This window comes from Colobus angolensis, unplaced genomic scaffold (assembly GCF_000951035.1).
Source record: "Colobus angolensis palliatus isolate OR3802 unplaced genomic scaffold, Cang.pa_1.0 Scaffold28, whole genome shotgun sequence".
Taxonomy (NCBI): Eukaryota; Metazoa; Chordata; class Mammalia; order Primates; family Cercopithecidae; genus Colobus; species Colobus angolensis.
Window position 1 is genome coordinate 3,133,810 of NW_012116043.1, and position 20,601 is coordinate 3,154,410.

The 20,601-nt window shown below is 51.1% G+C and overlaps 1 protein-coding gene across 4 annotated transcripts in view; it reads left to right on the top strand.

The window, feature by feature from the left end:
* SCARB1 (scavenger receptor class B, member 1) overlaps nucleotides 1–12,078 on the top strand; it is an 85,749-nt gene extending 73,671 nt beyond the window's left edge. The window contains exons 10-13 of one of the 4 annotated variants that reach the window (XM_011948396.1): nucleotides 2,515–2,566; nucleotides 3,464–3,610; nucleotides 7,481–7,609; nucleotides 11,655–12,078. In XM_011948396.1, coding sequence (XP_011803786.1) covers nucleotides 2,515–2,566; nucleotides 3,464–3,610; nucleotides 7,481–7,609 — 328 coding nt within the window. In that variant the 3' untranslated portion in view covers nucleotides 11,655–12,078. Of the gene's footprint in view, nucleotides 1–2,514; nucleotides 2,567–3,463; nucleotides 4,018–7,480; nucleotides 7,610–11,654 lie in introns of those variants that run through there. The other 3 variants (XM_011948398.1, XM_011948397.1, XM_011948395.1) reach the window with 3 other exon arrangements.
* Nucleotides 12,079–20,601: the final 8,523 nt, after the last annotated feature.

Genomic DNA, 20,601 nt, shown 5'->3' on the forward strand with positions numbered 1-20,601 from the left:
GGAGGCTGAGGCAGGAGAATCGCTTGAACCTGGGAGGCGGAGCTTGCAGTGAGCCGAGATGGCACCACTGCACTCCAGCCTGGGCAACAGAGCGCGACTCCTCAAAAAAAAAAAAATTTTTTTTTCTTTTTTTAGGTGTTTTACAATTTGTTTTTGTTTTTTCGTTTTTCTTTCTCTTGCCTGATCGCTCTGGCAAGGACTTCCCACTTCTCTCTTTAAGGACTTTTGTGATTCCCTGGGACCTACCTAGATATCAGGACAGTCTCCCCATCTCAGAACCTTGATGTACCCACATCTGCTTGGACCCACCTAGATATTCCAGGACACTCTCCCCATCTCAGAGCCTGGATGTAGTCACGTCTACACGGTCCCCCTTTGTCGTGGCAGGTCACAGTTTCCCAGGTGTCGCATTGGTCTTCCGGTCTCTTTAGGCACCTCTTGGCTGTGACAGTCTCTCATTTCTTCTTCGTTTTGATGACAGTGACACTTTTGAGAAGCACTGGTCAGGTATTTTGTAGGATGCCCCTCTCCTGGGGTTGGTCTGGTGCTTTTCTCATGATTAGACTGGGGTGATGGGTTTTGGGAAGAGGAAGACCACAGAGAGAAAGTTCCAGTTTCAGAGCATCTAGGGTACATTCCGTCAACATACTGTATCACTGTTGATGTTGACCTTGATAGCCTGGATGAGGTCATGCCTGTCACGTTTCTCCAGCATCGAGTTAACTTTTATTCTCCCTTTGGATTTTATTATCTTTTTAACTTGGCGTGTAAGTTTTAATGTCACAGGTAATATGAACATATCTTCTTGAGGGGAAGAATAAAGAGAGTTTCCTGTGACTCCCCGCCATCCTCAGCCATACCCACCATCATTAATTTGCTGTGCTTCCTTCCAGGCCTTTTCCTACTTCTTTACATTCATATATATGTCGCCATAGAGAGGATACATGTTGTCATTTGTCTGTCTGTCTGTCTTTGCTAGTCCAAGCAACACTGAACATCTTTGTGCCTGTGTGCATGTGTGAGCATCTCTAGGGCAGTTTCTGAAGATCGTAATTGCTGGGTCGTGAGGTATATTGGTGGAATTAGGTTTGGCAGTATAGATCAGAAAACTCACCAGTTGTTGCTCAAATGGGACAAAGGTATATTGTTATTTAAAAAATCTTCTTTTAGAGGATGTCTGGAGGCAGACAGTCAGAGTATGGCAAGAGACATTCATGGTCCAAGTTCCACTCATCTTTCTGTTCCATTTTCCCAACACATGGCTTCCATCCTCAAGGTCACCTCTGGTCCCACTGGCTGCAGAGCTCCAGCCCTTGCATCTGCGTTCCAGGCATCTGAAAGGGAGGAGGGAAAAAAGGTTCATGTCCCAGCTGTGAAAGCTTCTTTTTAAGCAGCCTTCCCGGCCATCCCACATAACGCTTTTGCAAACATCTCATTAACCAGAACTTGGTTACAGAGCCTCACTTGCCACAAGAGAGGCTGAGGTGGAGTCTTTAACTGGCTGCATTGCCATCCTGAGTAAAATTTGGGTTCTGTTTCTAAAAGGGACCAATGGATTTTGGCTGGGTCACTGGTGGGCTTTGCCCTGTAGGAGATGTGAGTTTTTAATTTAAAGAGATTATTGTCAAATTATCAAGCTCTTTGCCAGGGGAGATTCCTTCTAGTAGCACATCAAAACACCGGTTCCCTAAGCCTGCACCAGTCAAGTACCGTGGCCCCCTCATCCCCGGGGGTATATTCCAAGACCCCCAGTGGATGCCTGAAGCTGGGGATAGTACTGAACCCTGTATAGCATATATTCTGCTTCTTCCTATACACACACATCTATGATAAAGTTAATTTATAAATTAGGCATAGCCGCACTTAACAATAACTAAGAATAGAGTAATTATGACAAATACTATGATAAAAGTTATGTGAATGTGGTCTCTCTCTCAAAATATCTTATTGTACTGTACTGAGGGTAAGAAATGGCAGACATCAAAACCATGGATAAGGAGGGATGACTGAGACTGCAGAATCAAGTCCCTCCTGGCCCCAGAGCTTATGATCACAGGTTCAAAGCTGTGTGATGACAAACAGCCCTTTGGGAAAACATCTCACCTTGTCAACTAAAGAAAACAAAACAAAACAAAAAACAACAACAAAAAAATGCCTTTTAAAGAATTAAAGTTGGGTGCAGCACACCAACATGGCACGTGTATACATATGTAACAAACCTGCACGTTGTGCACATGTACCCTAGAACTTAAAGTATAATAAAATAAAAAAGGAAAAGAATTAAAGTTAGTCTTATTTACAAGTATTATTGAGGGCTGTAGACTGAGACCTTCAGCCTGGGACAGTTTTGTCACATGGCTCCTAAAGTGTTTCAGCTCATTGTTTGTATTTGGTGGTGAGGGTTTAGTGTGCAAAATTATACTAAACCCGTTTAGATGTTGTATTCAAGTGGAATTATATCAAGGTTTGGGTGTAAGACTTTGTTTCACACAGCTATGCCTTGCTTATTTCCAGACAAACTGGGAAGATTGAGCCGGTGGTCCTGCCGCTGCTTTGGTTTGCAGAGGTAAGGGTGCTTTGGGCACAGTGTCAGGGGCTTTTGTTACGAGCCAATGTGGGCATTTGAGGCAGGGGGTGGGGAGCGGCTTGTAGAAAGGGAGAGGGTTGGGCCGGGGTAACCGGACTGTGACATGGACCAGTGTATCAGAAATTTCACACTGTCCAAGCACCCTATGTCAGTTATCCCACCGAGTTGAAAGGGATCCCTTGAGATGGGGAAGACAGAAGCTGCATGAAGCGGTAAAGTCTCTGGCCCTGGGTGTAAAATGATTTTGTTGAGGCATATAACCTCTTCTCCTGAAAGTGGGGAAGTTGGTTTCCAAGGTGTCAGCTTTCTACTTAAACTTACTTCTCTCGCATCATTTTAGAATTCATTCTGGCCTATTTTATTTTTTAAAAATTTTATTTTATTTAAAAATTTTATTTATTATTTCTTGCCTACCTCGTTTTAAATCAGGACTAGCTAATGGCCAGGACAAACAAGCCTCTGAATGTCAAGTTCACTTCCTGCTCACAGCCCAATCTGAAGTGGGTTGATGGGGAAGCAGAGCTCTGCTCCCTGCAGTAATTTAGGGTTCCAGGGCCCCGGTGGCCCCGCCCTCCTGTAGATCCTCCTTTCAGTGGCAGGGAAAGAGATGGGGAGTCATGTGAGGCCAGGCCCACCTCCCATTGGTCAGGACACGATCAAATGGCCCTGCCCAACTGCAAGGGGGTCTGGGAATTGTAGTCTCACCTTGTGTCCTGGAGGGAGGAAGTCCCTGGCAGGCTCCAACACATGGTTTAGCTACGGACCTTGAGATGGGGAAAGGCTGAGGTGGGCACAGAGGAGGGTGTTGGGTGGCATCTGCGCTGTAGCCCACAGCCTGTGGCTCCAGCTCATGTGTTTGTCATTCTGCCTCCTCAGAGTGGGGCCATGGAGGGGGAGACGCTTCACACATTCTACACCCAGCTGGTGTTGATGCCCAAGGTGATGCACTATGCCCAGTACGTCATCCTGGCGCTGGGCTGTGTCCTGTTGCTGGTCCCTGTCATCTGCCAAATCCGGAGCAAAGTAGGTGCTGGCCAGAGTGTGGCCCGGGCTGACAGCTATTCGCTTGCCTGCTGGGGGAAGGGGGCCTCAGATCGGACCCTCTGGCCAACCACAGCCTGGAGCCCACCTCCAGCAGCAGTCCTGCTTCTGTGCCGGAGTGGGAGCGGTCACTGCTGGGGGCTGCGCTACAGGCTTGCATCTTTTGCATGCCGCGTTGCCACTACTCTGCCTGTTCTGGAAGGCCTGGGACCCTCCCTTGGAGGGGGTGCAGGTGGGCTTTGAGTAATGAGACCTGGTATTTGCATCGTTCATTCATCAAGTCAGCACCTGGGATGCCAGGTTCTGTTAGGGGCAAGGGGACGCACGGCAGTGGAGGAGACAGCTGAGGAGCCTGCTCAGGGGGATTGGGGGGGGCTGGCATTCCAGCCGGGGAGACAGATGAAAACCAAATAAATCAGCAGAAAAGATAATTACACTCATGATAGGAAATGTGAGGGGCTAGAGCCATGGTGTCAAATAGAAATACCGCGTGAGCCACATGTGAAGTTTTCAGATTAAATTTTCTAATAGCCATTTAACAAAGGAAACAGGTGGAATTAATTTTAATTTAATTTAATTTTTTTTAAATTTTTATTTATTTATTTATTTATTTTTTTTGAGATGGAGTCTCACTCTGTCGCCCAGGCTGGAGTGCAGTGGCCGGATCTCAGCTCACTGCAAGCTCCGCCTCCCGGGTTCGTGCCATTCTCCTGCCTCAGCCTCCCGAGTAGCTGGGACTACAGGCACCCGCCACCTCGCCCGGCTAATTTTTTGTATTTTTTAGTAGAGACGGGGTTTCACCGTGTTAGCCAGGATGGTCTCGATCTCCCGACCTCGTGATCCGCCCGTCTCGGCCTCCCAAAGTGCTGGGATTACAGGCTTGAGCCACTGCGCCCGGCCAATTTTAATTTTATTTAACCCAAATATATGCAAAATATTATCACTTCAACATGTAATCAGTATAAAGGATGTCAATATTTTTGCAGTTTTTTTCACGAAGTCTTTGAAATCCTGTGTGTATGGTCCATGTGCAGCAGGTCTCAATTTGGACTGGCTCCGTTTCAAAGGCTCACCAGCTGAATGCAGCTCCCAGACTGGACAATGCGTGTCTGGGGCAAGTGGGGACAAGGACAGATGGAGCTCCAGAAAGGCCTCTCTGAAGAGGTAGATAGTGAGCTTTGAAGTGGAGGCCAGGGAGGCATTCAGCACACAGCCACAGGAAGAATGCTGCCTGGAGCGGCCACTGTAAAGGCCCTGGGGCAGGGACAGGCAAGGCACATCGGAGGGTCAGGCAGGGCCAGGGTGGCTGGAGGGGAGAGAGGGCAGGGACATAGGTAGGGGGTGGTGTCTGAGAGTGGACAGGGCAGGCCACCCAGGGCCTTGTGGTGCAGAGTGAGCAGTCTGGAACTGATTCTGGGAGTGACAGAGCCATTGGAGGCTTTTAAAGAGGGGAATCACTAGGTCAGCTGCTGGCTGGCAAATGGGCCCTGGGCTGGGAGGGGTGGAAGCCTGGAGCCAGCGGGTGAGGCCCCAGTGGGTGAGGAAGTCAGTGGCTTGAACAGGATGGGGCAGCTGCTATCAGGAGGGAATGGAAGTGGGGGGAAGAGCTCCAGCCCTGGGCTTCAGACCTCCAGAAGCAGCAAGAAGAGGGGAGATAAAAGTGCCCCTCCTTGCTTCGGGGTCATTTATTTATTCATTCATGGCATTCACTGCAAGGTCTTTTGCACAGGTCAGGGGGTGCAGAAATGACCAGAACATGAGATCTGCAGCAAAGATGGGCAAGGCAGACCTTTAGGCAAGTTACTACAGTCACACGAAGGACAGGAGAGCTGTGATCACAGAGCTCAAGGGGCAGTGGAGATGGGCGAGCGGCTGCCATGGTGGGGGAGGGTATGCTGCCCACTGGCAGGCATCAGAAAAGGCTGTTTTTGGATGCATGGAGCAGAAAGCCACTCTCTAAGGTGGCCCCCACCTGCATCATCCTAGGGCCACAGGCCGAGGCCTTCTGGGGGCCTTGGGGCCGCCCCGCTGCTCTGCTGGTCCTGACTCCTCTGCAGTACCTGCTTCCTTTAGCACTGGTGAACGCTTCTTCCTCTTCCCCTCTCTCAGGGAAGGCTTGACTGCTTTCTTGCTTGCCTGCTGGGTGAGAATAAAGCATTCTTGGTTCTTCACCTTGGCTTTCAGACCTGAAACCTGACTTCCTTTCAAAATTCCTGCCCTCGGGGGGGAAAAGGTTTCCACAATGTGAGGTGGTAGCCTGGACACCAGCTGTCATCATGTTGCTGCTGTAGCGTTTGAGCTCCTGATGAGCAATGATCATTGGGTCCAAACAGCCCTTTTGGGAGCCCCCTTCTCTGTTACTGCCCCAGGGCAGCTAGGACCCAGCAGGGCTGTGACTCCAGCGAGCAAAATGGAACTCCCTCCAGTTTCTAGACTGAATTATGTAGACAGGAGAGAAGGAATCAGAACCCACGCTCCCAGACCATGAATACCTCCCCGTGGCAGAGCATCACTGTGGGTGTCCACAGGCAAGGACGCACAGCCATGTGAGGGGGTCCCTGAGGACTGGCTGAGGGGCTGGGCCAGAGGAGGCGGCGACAGCCTCATCCCTCTGTCTCCTTCTGTCTCCAAATTGTCCATCAGAATGGGAACAGGGAAGGAGGGTCAGGAAGCACAGAATGTCTAGGCTCTGGCTAGGGTCCCCTTCCCTGCCGTAGCCCCCAAATTAGCATCCCACCCTCAAATCCAGTAAGAATGCTACGATCGGCAGTGTGGCTTCCCTCCCTGCAGGTTTCACTGGAGGCCACAGAAGTGAAATCTATCCCATTATGTGTGTTTTGATTTAGCAGGGCCTTACCAGTTTTTTGTTTGTCTGTTTTTTGGGGTCTTTTTTGAGATGGAGTCTCGCTCTGTTGCCCAGGCTGGAGTGCAGTGGTGCAATCTTGGCTCACTGCAGCCTTCGCTTCCTGGGTTCAAGCGGGAGCCTCAGCCTCAGCCTCCCGAGTAGCTGGGATTGCAGAAGCCCACCACCCTGGCCGGCTAATTTTTGTATATTTAATAGATGCAGGGTTTCACCATGTTGGCCAGGCTGGTCTTGAACTCCTGACCTTGTGATCTGCCCGCCTCGGCCTCCCAAAGTTCTGGGATTACAGGTGTGAGCCACTGTGCCTGACTGGCCTTATCAGTTTTTATGTAATTTGTCCTGATTAAAAAAAAATCACCTGTGGGTAAACGCAACATATTTTAATTTCTCTTTAGAGAAATGTTTCTTCTTGAGCCAGGTGTGGTGGCTCTTGCCTGTAATCTGAGATACTTGGGAGGCTGAGGTGGGAGGATCACTTGAGCCCAGGAGTTGGAGGCTGCAGTGAGCCATGATTGCGCCATTGAACTCCAGCCTGGACAACAGAGTGAGATCCTGTCTCAAAAATTTTAAAAAGCAATAATTTTTTCTTCTCAAGTAATTCTTAAAAAAAAAAAAAAAAAAAAAAGTATTTTAACAGAACAATCTGTTCCTGGTTGATTTTCAACAGCCCCCCAGCTAGTATACTGGTTGTCAGTCTCCATGGCCCATCTCCCCACTTTGTTTCCTCGCTGGTTTAAATTTTCAAGTGGACGAGCCCTTTTCAGCTCGACTTGTCCACCTCCCAGGTGTGTTTCCCGAAGATGCTTGTACTTCTGTCTAAGAGCAGCAGCTCCTCATATCTCAGCCACCTGCAATTGTTGAGGGTTGTTGGACTCTAAACTTCTGTAGCTTTCCTGTTTCCTCTTTGCCTTTTGCAAATCAAAGAACCGTGTAAAACCATTTTTATGTGGCTTCAACGTCAACTATAAATTAGCTTGGTTATCTTCTAGGAGAAGTGCTATTTATTTTGGAGTAGTAGTAAAAAGGGCTCAAAGGATAAGGAGGCCATTCAGGCCTATTCTGAATCCCTGATGACATCAGCTCCCAAGGGCTCTGTGCTGCAGGAAGCAAAACTGTAGGTGGGTACCAGGTAACACCGTGCGCCTCCCTGCCCCTCCCATATCAAGCAGAATGCTGGCGGCTTAAAACATTTGGGGTCCGGCTCATTCCTTCAGCTCAACTTCACCTGGAGTGTCTACAGTCTGAAGATGCATATTTGTGTATTTTGCTTTTAGAGAAACTGCCCTTCCCATGTTCTGAGTGAATAGCAGTTTTTTTGATCCCAGAGGGCAAATTGTGTTCTGTGGGCTGGTGCCTATTTGCAAGTCACTTTAGAAGGGCAGGAGCAAGGCTTAGGCCTGCTGCTTCTGGAATCTCTTGTGCAATAGACTCCCCTGGGGAAGTCTGCTAGAAATGCAGATCCCTGGGCAGCCTTCTAGCCTTCTGACATGGAATCTTGGTGGGACCCAGGAATCTGTATTTTAATGGACCCTAATGAGATTCTGATGTAGAAACATGTTTGAGAAACATTGATCTAAATCTGGGATGACTGGCCAGGTGCAGTGGCTCACACCTGTAATCCAGCAGTTTGGGAGGCCGAAGTGGGTGGATCATTTCAGTTCAGGAGTTCGAGACCAGCCTGGCCAACATGGTGAAACCCTGTCTCTACTAAAAATACAAGAAAATTAGGTGGGTGTAGTGGCGCATGCCTGTAATCCCAGCTACTCGGGAGGCTGAGGCAGGAGAATCGCTTGAACCTGGGAGATGGAGGTTGCAGTGAGCCAAGATCATGCCACTGCACTCCAGCCTGGGTGACAGAGCAAGATTCCGTCTCAAAAAAATAAAACTAAAATCAATCAATCAATCAATCAATCAATCAATCAATCAATCAATCTGGGATGACTGACCAAGAACAAAGAATGTAGGCATCAATTGAACACCAACTGTATACCTAGGACTGGATCTGAGGGTAGGATTGCCAGATTGAGCACAAACGGAACACGAGAAACAACAGAAGGGTGCCTGTTAAATATGAACTTTTGCTACGCAATGAATAATTTTTATTGTGTCCGTGCAATGATAGGACGCACGGCTCCTGAAAACCTACCTGAAATTCACATTTAACTAGGCATCCTGATTTTACGTGGCCACCCTATCTGCCGGGGAAGTAGGCTGATGTCCCTGGGGGTTCTCCGTTTCCTTGGCCAGGTTTCTGTAGGGCTGAGGTCGTGGGGGAGCCATGGCCAGGGATGGTGTCCTTGCCAGGGGAGGAGACGGGCAGAGCTGCAGGCCCTACAACTTGGGGCTGGGCAGGGATGAATTGCTCTAACGTGGTGCCTCTGATGATAGCTGTTATTTTAGTTTCTGAAAAATGTGCTGCCCTCAAGTGCTTCTGAGGCTGGGCCTACTTGGGTGAAAATAGCTTTCCAGGCAGCCACACTGTGGGGACATGAAGCAGCAGCCCCACTCTTTGGGGCCACTTGGCTGTCTCTAGCTTACCTCACTTGCCAGGGCTGGACAAGGAAATGAAAAAGAAAATGCCAAGGGGTGGGCAGGAGCCTGTTGGCGTTGGCAGGCGCTGCCAGCCCCGTGTCCCACTCAAGCTCCGGGGTGCCTTCCTGTCCATCTGGGAGTAGGGGGCAGGGTCTGACCGTGTTGGGGTGGAGTGTTAATATTTGGAGAGGAACCTCCCTGGGTCAGGGTCCCCAGGCTTTGCAGTAAGGCCTTCTGGCCGGGCCCCCCTTCCCTCCCTCTCTCCCAGGATTCCTCCAGGGCACTGTTGTGCCGTGCACTGTTTGGCTCCCTCGGTGTCCCTGCTCCTCCCAGCCACTGCTCCCTTCTGCAGAAGCCTGCCTGGGATTCCCAGAGTACAGGGGTGGGGGCTGGTCAGGGCCTGGTCAGTGTAGAGCAGGGAGCTTTTCACTTTTAGCACAGATAGAGTGGCCAGGGCCCCATGGCTGCACCTCCCTGGACATAACCAGGATGTCCTGCCATCCGCCCCCCAAACAAAACTGGGATCTCCCCTTTATTTTGCCAACAGAATCCAATTTTTAGGTGATGAGACAAGTGTTTGACTTAAAAAGACCCCCCTGCCCAGCTTTCCGGAAGGTCTCGAGCCCAGCCCAGCGCCCTGGATCCCCTCGGCATGTGAAACGGGGAATGCAGTGTCCTCCAGTGGCCAGCTTCAGCTGGGAGTGGGCACCTGGGTGGTGGCCAGTGGTTCCCCTGCAGGCCACTGCTGTCCCCTCTTGGGTCCTGTTCTGAGTCTCAGGCCTGAGTCCCCGGGGAAGGCCCCCACACCTTGCCCTGTACCTGGGTATGGGGATGGCCCTGAGGGGCTGCCTTGCTTGGGAGAAGGGGGAAAAAGGATATTTTTATATAAATAAAGAAAAGACAGCCCTGGGCAGATGAGGCCTGCTGTAGGCCAGGGGGCTTGGTGAACTGTGTCCACTGGTCTGCAACCCTTTAGCTGGATCCTTTTGTGCAGTGAACGGCCTGGACAACTGTCCAGGTGGCCCTTCAGGGATATGTTCCTGGACCTTTCTTAGCTTCTTACTGACTTTTCTCCCACTCCAGGTCTGTGTTCCTCAGTCAAACAAGTGTCAGGGAGGAGGAGGAACCTGCTTCACCCTCTGGCACCTGGGGGCTTTGTTCCACGTGTCTTCTTTGGGAAAGGCCAGGGGTTCTTTTACAGCCTGGGGGTGGTTTCCCCTTTCTACTTTTGAGTGAGACTCTCTCAAGTCACGGCTCTTTGGGCCCACATGGCTAAGGTCTAGCCACCTGTGGGTGTCCCATGCTGCCTCAGTGGGTGGCGTGGGGGCGGGGCTGACCTCCCCCATGCCTGGCCCAGTACAGCACACCCTGGCCCTTGTGCCCGCTCTCTGCCCCGAGCACGAGTTTTATTTTCCTACCCTTTGGTGAAGCAAGCACAGGTGTGCGGAGGTGGGCAGGGGTTTCCAGCCCCAGCTGCTGGGGTAGGGAGACCTCTGTTGCTCAGGGCAAGGGAGGTGGGGACTTAGCGGGACAAAGGCTCACCCCACACTCTTATCATTAGCATTATCTGTATTTTTAATGTTTAAGTTGAGAAATTTTCTACAACGGTCGAACTAGACAAATGACAGTAGCCAGTCCTCACCCAGACTCAGCCATTGCTAACAGCTGTCAGTGTTGAAGATGGTCAGCATCTCATACCTTTGGTTTCACTTGTTCCCTGTGTGGCCCTCGTCCCTCGCCCCATGTCCTGCGTGCCCTGAGTAGCCATTGCCAGGAACTTGGCCTGTGGGTCTGTTTACTCTGAATCTGCATGTGCGCAGCCATGAGCAACAGGTCACTTTTTGAATGTGACCGAAGCTGCATCCTGCTGCGTGTGTTGCTGTGTGGCCGGCTTTCCTCCCTGTCTTCTGTTCATGAGTGCTGTTCAAGCTGAATACCGGCCTGTGACGTTGGTTTAAAAATGCAGGCCAGGCGTGGTGGCTCACGCCTGGAATCCCAGCACTTTGGGAGGCTGAGGTGAGAGGATCGCCTGAGCCCAGGAGTTTGAGACCAGCCTGGGCAACATAGTGAGACCTGGTCTCTACAAAAAATAAAAACATGAGCTGGGCATGGTGGTGGCACATGTCATTGTCCCAGCCACTCGGGAGGCCAAAGTGGGAGGATCACTTGAGCCCAGGAATTGAAGGCTGTGGTGAGCCACCACGGTGGCACCACCGTACTCCAGCCTGGGCGACAGAGAGAGACCCTGTCTCTAAAAAATAAAAAAATAAATCAACACGTAAACATATGTTCTCTTCCTGAGGGACGGAGCTTGCCTCGGTTGTTCTGTGTTGACTGTGCTGCACACAGGCCCCCCAAGCTTGCTCTGCCCCTCACTGTATTAAGTCTCTTTGGGCCTCAGTTTCTCCATCCCTAAAGGAGGTCGGGGAGGCCAGGCAGGCGTTGAGTGAGATGAAGAGGCCCTCTGGGAGACATTCCAGGAGTCTATAGGTGACTCCAGCCTCTTCTCACCTCTGACAGCCTGGTGGTGTCTGTGCTGGGGATGTGGGTACAGGGCCTGGGTGGGCGGGGATGAGGGTGGGGTTTGGTGACAGGGAGTGGGTGGTCACCCAGCTTTGCCTTTCTCCACAGGGTCCTGAGGACACCATGAGCCAGCCAGGCCCGGCCACTGGGCCTGACCGGCCCCCCAGCCCCTACACCCCACTTCTCCCGGACTCCCCCAGCCCCACAGCCTGAACCTCCCAGCTGCCATGTGCCTGTGGCATACATGCATGCAGGCCTGTGCAGACACTCAGGGACGGAGCTGCTGCTGAAGGGACTTGCAGGGAGAGGCTCGTCGACAAGCACTGTTCTGGAACCTTCTCTCCACGCGGCCCACAGGCCTGACCACAGGGGCTGTGGGTACTGTGTCCCCTTCCTTGGGTGAGCCTGGCCTGTCCCGTTCAGCTGTTGGGCCCAGGCTTCCTCCCCTTCAGGGTGAAACACTGCAGTCCCGGCGTAGTGACTCCCCAGGCGGGACTGGCCAGGCTGGGAGTGCCGGCTTCCTGTGCCAAATAGCTGCCAGGCCAGGCAAAGCGCCTTTACACAGGCCTCAGAAAACAACAGATTGAGCACGAGATGCCCCGTGCAGCTGCCCAAGGCTCCCTGCCCACCCCGGCCGGACCTTGATCTCCCCGAAGTCTTCAAAGGCACTACATCAGGGTGCCCGCTGCCCGTTTCCTCCAGCCTAAACTGACATCATCCTCCGGACTGAGCCGGCCACTCCCTGGCCGAAGTGGCAGCAGGCTGTGCCCCCGAGCTGCCCCCGCCCCCTCACAGGGCCCCTCAGATTTTAGGTGCCCAGGCTGAGGTGAAGAAGCCTTGGGGCCCTGCCTCCCGGGCGCTCCTGGACCCTGGGACCAGCCTGTGACCCTTTTCTACTGGAAATGAGTTTTATCATCTTTGAAAAATAATTCACTATTGAAGTAATAAACCTTTAAAAGAATTTGATGCTGGCCTCTGTGACAGCCTTGTTTGCTGGGGTTGGGGGAGCAGTGGGGGCCTCTGGGAAGTTCTGGACTCTTCTTCTCTTGGTCAATAGCTCCTTTCTGGTGGCTGTCAAGAGCGTCTCTCCCAGGGCTAGGCTGCTGGCTTACCTTCCTGTTGTTTTTAAATTTCAACCTTGTGCAATGTTGAGTTTCATAGAAATACTGCATGAGTATGCCCTTGTTTAGAAGCAGCAGGGCCTGAGTCCCATCTCCCCCCTTCCCCCGGCCATGCCCACAGCCCCCAGTGCAGACGCCTTTGCCACTTCTGCGTGGGGCCCCTGGATGTGTTTCTGTGCATTTATCTACAAATCCTGGTGCCCGTGGGACATGCCCCATGTTGTTCTAGGCCTTTGCTTTTTGCTTGATACATAAATGGTGAAGAAGAGAAGCGGGTAAGAGAACAGCTTGGAGCCATCTAAAAGTTTTCATTTTAAGTGTAGATCATTGCAAAGGATGGCATTTTCTCGGCTTGTCATCATCATTGATGTTTGAATATGAGACCATTTCATCAGTATTTAAGTGTGCCCTGGATCGAACTAGGACAAGAGAGGATATTCACTGCCAAACATTTCAAGGAATACACGAACAAGGTCTTTTATGATCAGAAATGTTATGCCCCTTTTCCCCTTAAACTTGTATTTCCTTTCTTCTTCCCTCCTAAAGTTTTATCTAAATGATATGTCTATTTGATGCTTTTTTTTTTTTTCTTGTGACCATCGAGGGTAAATTCTTTTAGGTCTGGGGCTGCCATAACAAAATACCATCATGGCCGGGCATGGTGGCACACACCTGTAATCCCAGCGCTGTGGGAGGCCAAGACCGGAGGATTGCTTGAGGCCAGGAGTTCAAGACTAGTCTGGGTGAAATGGTGAGACCCTCATCTCTACAAAAACATAAAAAATTAGCCAGGCATGGTGGTGGGCGCCTGTGGTCCCAACTACTCAGGAGGCTGAGGTAGAAGGATTACTAGAAGCCAAGAGATTGAGGCTGCAGTGAGCTGTGATTATGCCACTACACTCCAGCCTGCGAGACAGAGCGAGACACTGTCTCCAAAAGAAAAAATACCATCAATAGGTCGCTTAAACCGTTTATATTTCTCGCAGCTCTGGAGGCTGGAAGTCTGAGATCAGGGTACCAGCAGGGTTGGGTTCTGGTGAGGCGTCTCTTCCCGGCTTGCAGACGGCCGCCTTCTGTGTCCTCACACGGCCTTTCCTCAATATGGAGCAGGGAAGAGAGAGGGACAGCAAGAGCTCTGTGGTGTCTTTTATAAGGACACTGATGCTATCAGATCAGGGCCTCAATTATTTTCTTAGAGGCCCCATCTCCAGACACAGCCACACTGGGGGTTAGGGTTTCAACATAGGAATTCTGGGTCAACACAAACATTTAGCCTATACCATCTAGATTGCCTTTCAACTCTCAGGACACAATTGGTCAAAACTATATCACTATGTTTTATGTTACATATCAACGAAGCAAAATTTTATAGGAATGCATTTCCTTTTGGTATGCATTTTATATATATTTTTCATTTACAGATTAGAGGTGTGTGTGTGTGTACAATTCCATGAATTTTGACATGTGGATAGAGTTGAGTCATTACCCCTACAATCAAGACACAGAACAATTTCATTATCCCCCAAGATTTCCTCGTGCCTTCTCTTTTTTGTTTGTTTGTGTTACAGTGGGCTCCCATAATTTTTTTTTTTTTTTTTTTTTTTGAGACAGGGTTTTGCTCTGTTGCCCAGGCTGGAGTGCAATGGTTCAATCTTGACTCACTGCAGCCTACTCACTGCACCTCCCAGGCTCGAGAGAGCCTCCTGACTTAGCCTTCCTAGTGGCTGGGACCACAGACGTGTGCCACCACACCTGGCTAATTTTCTTTGTAGAGATGGGGGTCTGGCTGTGTCGCCCAGGCTGGTCTTGAACTTTTGGCTTCAAGCATTACTCCCACCTCAACCTACCAAAGTGCTGGGATTACAGGCGTGAGCCACTGCACCCAGCCTGTGTCCTGTGCTGCCTTCCTCCCACTTTGTAGGGAAGTCCCTTGCCCCCATGCTTAGCCCTTGGCCACTAGCTATTTTTACCTTTCCAGAATGTTCTAAATGGCATCTACAACCTGTAACCCTCTGAGCCTGGCTTCTTTCACTCAGCACTGTGTCTAGATGCATGCCTGTTGTTGTGTGTAGCAATAGTTCATTTCTTTTCGCTGCTGAGCAGAACTCCATGGGGTGCACACACCAATGATTTTCAGCCGTTCACTTATTGAGGGACATGTAGGGTGGTTCCAGCCTTTGGCAGTTGTAGTAGTCGGTTTTCACGCCGCTGATACAGTCATACCCAAGACGGTAACTTTTAAAGAAAAAAGGTTTAATGAACTCACAGTTCACATGGCCGGGGAGGCCTCACAATCGTGGTGGAAGGCAAAGGAGAAGCAAAGTCATGTCTTACGTGGGACCAGACAGGAGAGAATGACAGCCACGTGAAAGGGGAACCCCTGATCAGACCATTAGATCTTGTGAGACTTACTCACCACCAGGAGAACAGTATGGGGGAACCACCGCTAACGATTCCGTTATCTCCCACTGGGTCCCTCCCTGGGAACTACAATTCCAGATGAGATGTGGGCGGGGACACAGCCAGACCCTATCAGCAACTAGGAACAAAGCTGCTGTGAACGTTCATGTACAGATCTGTGTGTGAAGGCATACGTTCACGTCCCGTGGGTGTACACCTCGGAGTGGGGCTGCCGAGTCAACCCGGAGCTCTGCGTTTCACTTTCGGGGGACTGCCAGTTTCACAGTCGCTGTACCAGCCTGCTTTCCCATCAGCTCTGCATCCTCACCAGCATCTTGGTATTTTCAATTTTAAAAACCTTCAGCCCTTCATCGTGGTTTCTCACTGTGGCTTTTATTTGCTTAGAAATACTTCTTGTCCTGAGATGAGTGGGACTTCCTCTCCACCCCCGATTAATTCATGTATCCGTGAATGACTGTCACGTATTGCTAGAATGAAACCAATTTTTACCATCAATTCTTCGTCGCTGCAAGTGCAGAGAAGCCTTGTTTTCATAAGAAAGTCGCCGGGAGTGGAATTCTTATACTCCTGGTTAGTATGCAAATGTCACGCAGCCATCTGTCATTGGAAGCGATTTTCACTGATCTCCCAGCTGACAGGTCCGTTTGACCTTTCTTCAAATTTGTAGAAAGCAGCAAAGTGGAAACCACCGGCTTGCAAAAGTGTTTCTTACCCAATCTTTAGATGGGTTCTTGAAACCCGTGTCCGGGAAGTTCCCTCTGACTGGGGCTGGAGGTCAGGGAGGCTTTGCCCGTTGGCTGTAGAGTGGAGGGGTCGGGGGTCTTGTGACCTGCCTGGGGGACTGGCAAGCAAGTGACAAGCTCAGGAGAGAGTCCAGGCCCCGAGGACGGTTCCCTTCAAACTCCCTGTGTCTGATCCTCTGGGAAGCTGAGCCCAGCTTTGGTTATTTGATAGCCACGATGAGGATTTCGACTTAACCTGCACATGCGACACATCACAGACACTTTTAACTCTTGCATTCAGGTCTACCTGCTCATAAGCTCATAAAACAGAAAAAAAGACAGTCCCCAGAAGGCATTCTTTTTTTTTTTTTTGAGACAGGGTCTCACTTTGTCACCTAGGCTGGCGCAATCACTGCTCACTGCAGCCTTGACCTCCCAGGCTCAGGCGATCCTCTCACCTCAGCCTCCCAAGTAGCTGGGATTATAGGCGTGTGCCACTATACCTGGCTAACGTTTTGTACTTTTTTTGTAGAGATAGGGTTTCGCCATGTTGCCCAGGCTGATCTCCAACTCCCAGGCTCAAGTGATCCATCTACCTCGGCCTCCCAAAGTGCTGGGATAACAAGCGTGAGCCACTGCCCTGACCCTTAAGTCATTCTTGTGTGGTGTGTGTGTGTGTGTGTGTGTTCCTGAGGGACTTAGCCTCCTGTGTGTCTCACTAGGTGAACACCTTGCTTCTGAGTGAGGTTTGATTTTTTTTGTAGGGTGTATGTTTGGACACTCCTTGGTCTTAAGCCCAGCCAACGACCTTAGCCAGGGCTCAGGGAGGGGAAGCACTGCCTGCCCCACAGCTGGAGGGCTGTGCTTCCGGACACCTGGTCCAGCTTCAGTGTCTCTGACTCGGAGCATCTTTGACTCTGCAAGACTTTCTTTTCATGCTCTCACTTTAGGCCCCAGCCCCGCCAGTGACGGGACTCTACTACTTACTATGTTGCTTGAATCTGGCTTACTTTTTTTCTTAAAGAATTTTATTTTAAAAGGAAGGCAGTTGTATCTGTGAAATTATGGGTCCTTTGGGCAAGTAATATTTTTCCAATCTCCATTAAAATAAATACCTAACTACTAAGGATGTTCCTCCCTGTACCTCGAAGCGGTCTGCTACCTGCGATCTCGGCACCATCCCATGATTGTGTCCCATGCGCCCTTCGTCCTGCTCGGCCTGTGTCGCCCCTGCATGGCCTTTCCCCCCTTCTCTGCCTCGCTTAGTCTTCGCCATCATCGAAGGTGCAATTCCAGCCATACCCCCTCCTCCAGAAAGCACCCCTCCCGCATCACTCCTGCTTGCTCTTTTTCCCTGTCTCAGGACTCCTGGGGCACTTTGTATCTCAGTTGATACTAGAATGTTCTAGAATACAAGAAGTCCTAATTCCAGTTGCTGTAACCCCAACCCCCAAGGACCTGCAACATAACCCCGGTACCTGCCCTTGTGCTGGAAACGAATATTCTTAACCAGGGTAGTTACTCGCATTCCTTAGCACTCCTTGGCTCATGCAGACACCCATTCTTTCAACACATATTTAGCCAGTGCCCACTACGTGCTAGGCGCGGGGCATGCAATTGTAGACCAGGCAGAGGCGGCCCTTCCTCTCAAACAACTTGACAATTCTGCCACTTACTAGCTGTGGAACCCTGGACAAGTCACACAGCCTGTCTGGAGACCCAGTGTTCTCCCCTTTAAAGCAGGTGACTCAGACCTGCTTTGCAAGGATGTGCCAGGAGAGATGGGTGAAGTGGATAGTGAATGGAGTGGGCCGGGGCAGTGGTCCTCAGCTGAAAACAATGCCTCTTGGGGTCAGTGTGGGGCTCGAGGTGGCGGCTCCGTGGGTGGGTCCAGGGCCAGGGCAGTGTTCTCCCCTTTAAAGCAGGTGACTCAGACCTGCTTTGCAAGGATGTGCCAGGAGAGATGGGTGAAGTGGATAGTGAATGGAGTGGGCCGGGGCAGTGGTCCTCAGCTGAAAACAATGCCTCTTGGGGTCAGTGTGGGGCTCGAGGTGGCGGCCCCGTGGGTGGGCCCAGGGCCAAGGACCCTGTGTCTGAGCCACTGCCCTGGAGCCATCCCGTCTCACCAGAAGGCTCTGCCAGTCCGGTCCACTGGCCTCCCGGCTCCCACGCGTGTCCTGAGCCGTCCATTCTCCAGGCGGCGACCCTGAAATGTTAATCTGTCACAAAGGTCATATTTGCTTGAATCGTGGGTGACTTTTCCCCGTCCTGGCGGTTAAGTCCCCCCGACTTGTCTCTCCATCCGCGATCCCCCGCAATCTGGCTGCCGCACGCGAGACTTCAGGACGATTCCGAGCTCGGCCACTGGGGGGCGAGCTGTGCACACAGGTGGTCCAGAGGCTGCTGCCTTGGAGACGCTGCGGATCATCCGCTTCCTAGAACGGAGTGGATTGATTTTAAACCGGGAAGGCTGTGGTGCACAGCCTGGCGTCGGGAACCCGTGACCCCTAGATATTGTATTTTACGTGTGTGTCTGGGCGTTTTATTCTGGGAAGCGTTTCCTCAGTAGTCTTCAGATTTTCAAAGGGATCTTAACCCTTTCTCTCTGAGGTCTTGGGAACAAGAGTGACACCCCTATAACAGAGTGACCAGGGTCACACGATGTCTGCTTCTCCTTAGCATGCTACTCCCCGCCTCCAGTACCTGCGTGCTACTGCCTGCTCTACTCAAGTTGCTGGGTGGCCTTGAAGCAATTCATAACCTCTCTGAGCCTCCCATGAGATGGGAGGGAAGACTGCTGCTACACCAATCTCTGAGAACCCCTGTGAGGGTGGACTCGAAATGGACGTGTGAGGGCTGGGCGCGGTGGCTCTCGCCTATAATCCCAGTACTGTGGGAGGCCAGGAGTTCGAGACCAGCCTGGGCAGCATGGTGAAACACCATCTCTACTAAAAATACAAAAATTAGCTGGGTGTAGTGGCAGACGTCTGTAATCCCAGCTACGCGGGAGGGTGAGGCACGAGAATCGCTTGAACCCAGGAGGTGGAGCTTGTGGAGAGCCAAGATCATCCCACTGTACTCCAGCCTGGGTGACAGAGTGAGACTCCATCTCGGAAAAGAAAAAAAAAGGAAAAGAAATGGATGTGTGGGCCTGGGACAATTATGAAAGCTCTCAAATGCTGAGCCTCCAGCAAGCATTTATTAGACACCTACTGTGTGCAGAGCGCTTGCTGGGCTCTGAGAGAGAGTGAAGCTCTGAGAAGTCTGTGTCGATTCATTCATTCCTTCATTCAGCTAACGTCGTTTGGGTGCTCACTGCGCACCACACACCCTCATATGTACTGCGAATCAGCTTCAGTTACGTTCCCCAGAAGCAGATGCTGAGACCAAGATTCCTGGCCAGGGAGTGTCCCAGGAGGGCAAAGGGGACTCTAGCAGCCCAGGGTCATGGACAGCTCTCAAAGGCAGACCAACAGGTCTTGGGTTTTGGATGCAAAAATGCTCCAAAGTCAGGGGTGTGCAAATACAGTTAAAAGAGTATTCATTTGAATCTGCTTGGAACACCAAGGGTATCTGCTTCAGAATTACAGAGGTGACAGGGCGCAGTGGCTCACCCCTGTAATCCCAGCACTTTGGGAGGCCAAGGTGGGTGGATTGCCTGAGGTCAGGAGTTTGAGACCAGCCGGGGCAACATAGCGAAACCCCGTCTCTGCTGAAAATACAAAAATTAGCCAGGTGTGGTGGCGTGTGCCTGTAATCCCAGCTATGGGAGGCTGAGCCACAAGAATCGCTTGAACCTGGGAGGCGGAGGTTGCAGTGAGCCGAGATCTCACCAATGCACTCCAGCCTGGCCGACAGAGCGACACTCCATCTCAAAAAAAAAAAAAAAGAAAGAAAGAAAATGAAAGAAAAATAACGACAAAGTTGGACAAAGATAGAAAGCTCCTTGCCCTCACAAACTTGCCTTCTAGTGGGAGAGACAGCTGGCAAGTAAACGCATGAGTAAGGTCACGCATGAGTAAGGTCACTCATGAGTAAGGTCACGTATGAGTAAGGTCACTCATGAGTAAGGTCACGCATGAGTAAGGTCACTCTGGGAAGCAACAATGCCAGGACAGAAAGAAAAGCAGGGGGTGCGCCGGAGAAGAGGTGCTGTGCAGGGGGCCTACTTAGATGAGAGCGCATTTCCAGAAGTTTCCTCTGAGAAGTGCCGACTCCTGAGGCTTCATGGGAATCTGGAGAAGAGCACTCCAGGAAGCGGGAAGTGCATGTGCAAAGGACCTGGGGTAGCGACATGCAGAACAGAAACAGTGCGCTGTGGCTGGAGCCCAGAGGGTGGGCCTGGATGAGAGAAACGCAAACTGCTTTTCCTCCTCTGTTTGCCGCACAACAATCAACACAGAAGGGTTCTGTGACCAAATATGGAGGACTCCCCCACCGCAGATCAAATGAACAACTAATTCTGCAGTGGACGCCAGCTGGGGGCCCTCTGATTCAACTCAATTCTGCCGCTGTCTACCTGGAGGCAGTGTCAGACCCCACAGGTCGAGGGTTCAGACCCCAGGGCGACCCCTCACTCCCGATGCCCCTCTCAAGCCCTGGGTTGCGTCACCTGTGCTTCTGACAGACCAGCTGTAAATTGAGGCTCCCACCACCCTGTCTTTGAGTTCAATTAATTTGCTAGAGCAGCTCACAGGGTTCAGGGAAGCACTGAGCTTATTTATTATAAAGGATGTTACAAGGAGACAGATGAAGAGACGCTAGGGAGAGGCACGGGGGAGGGGCGTGGGG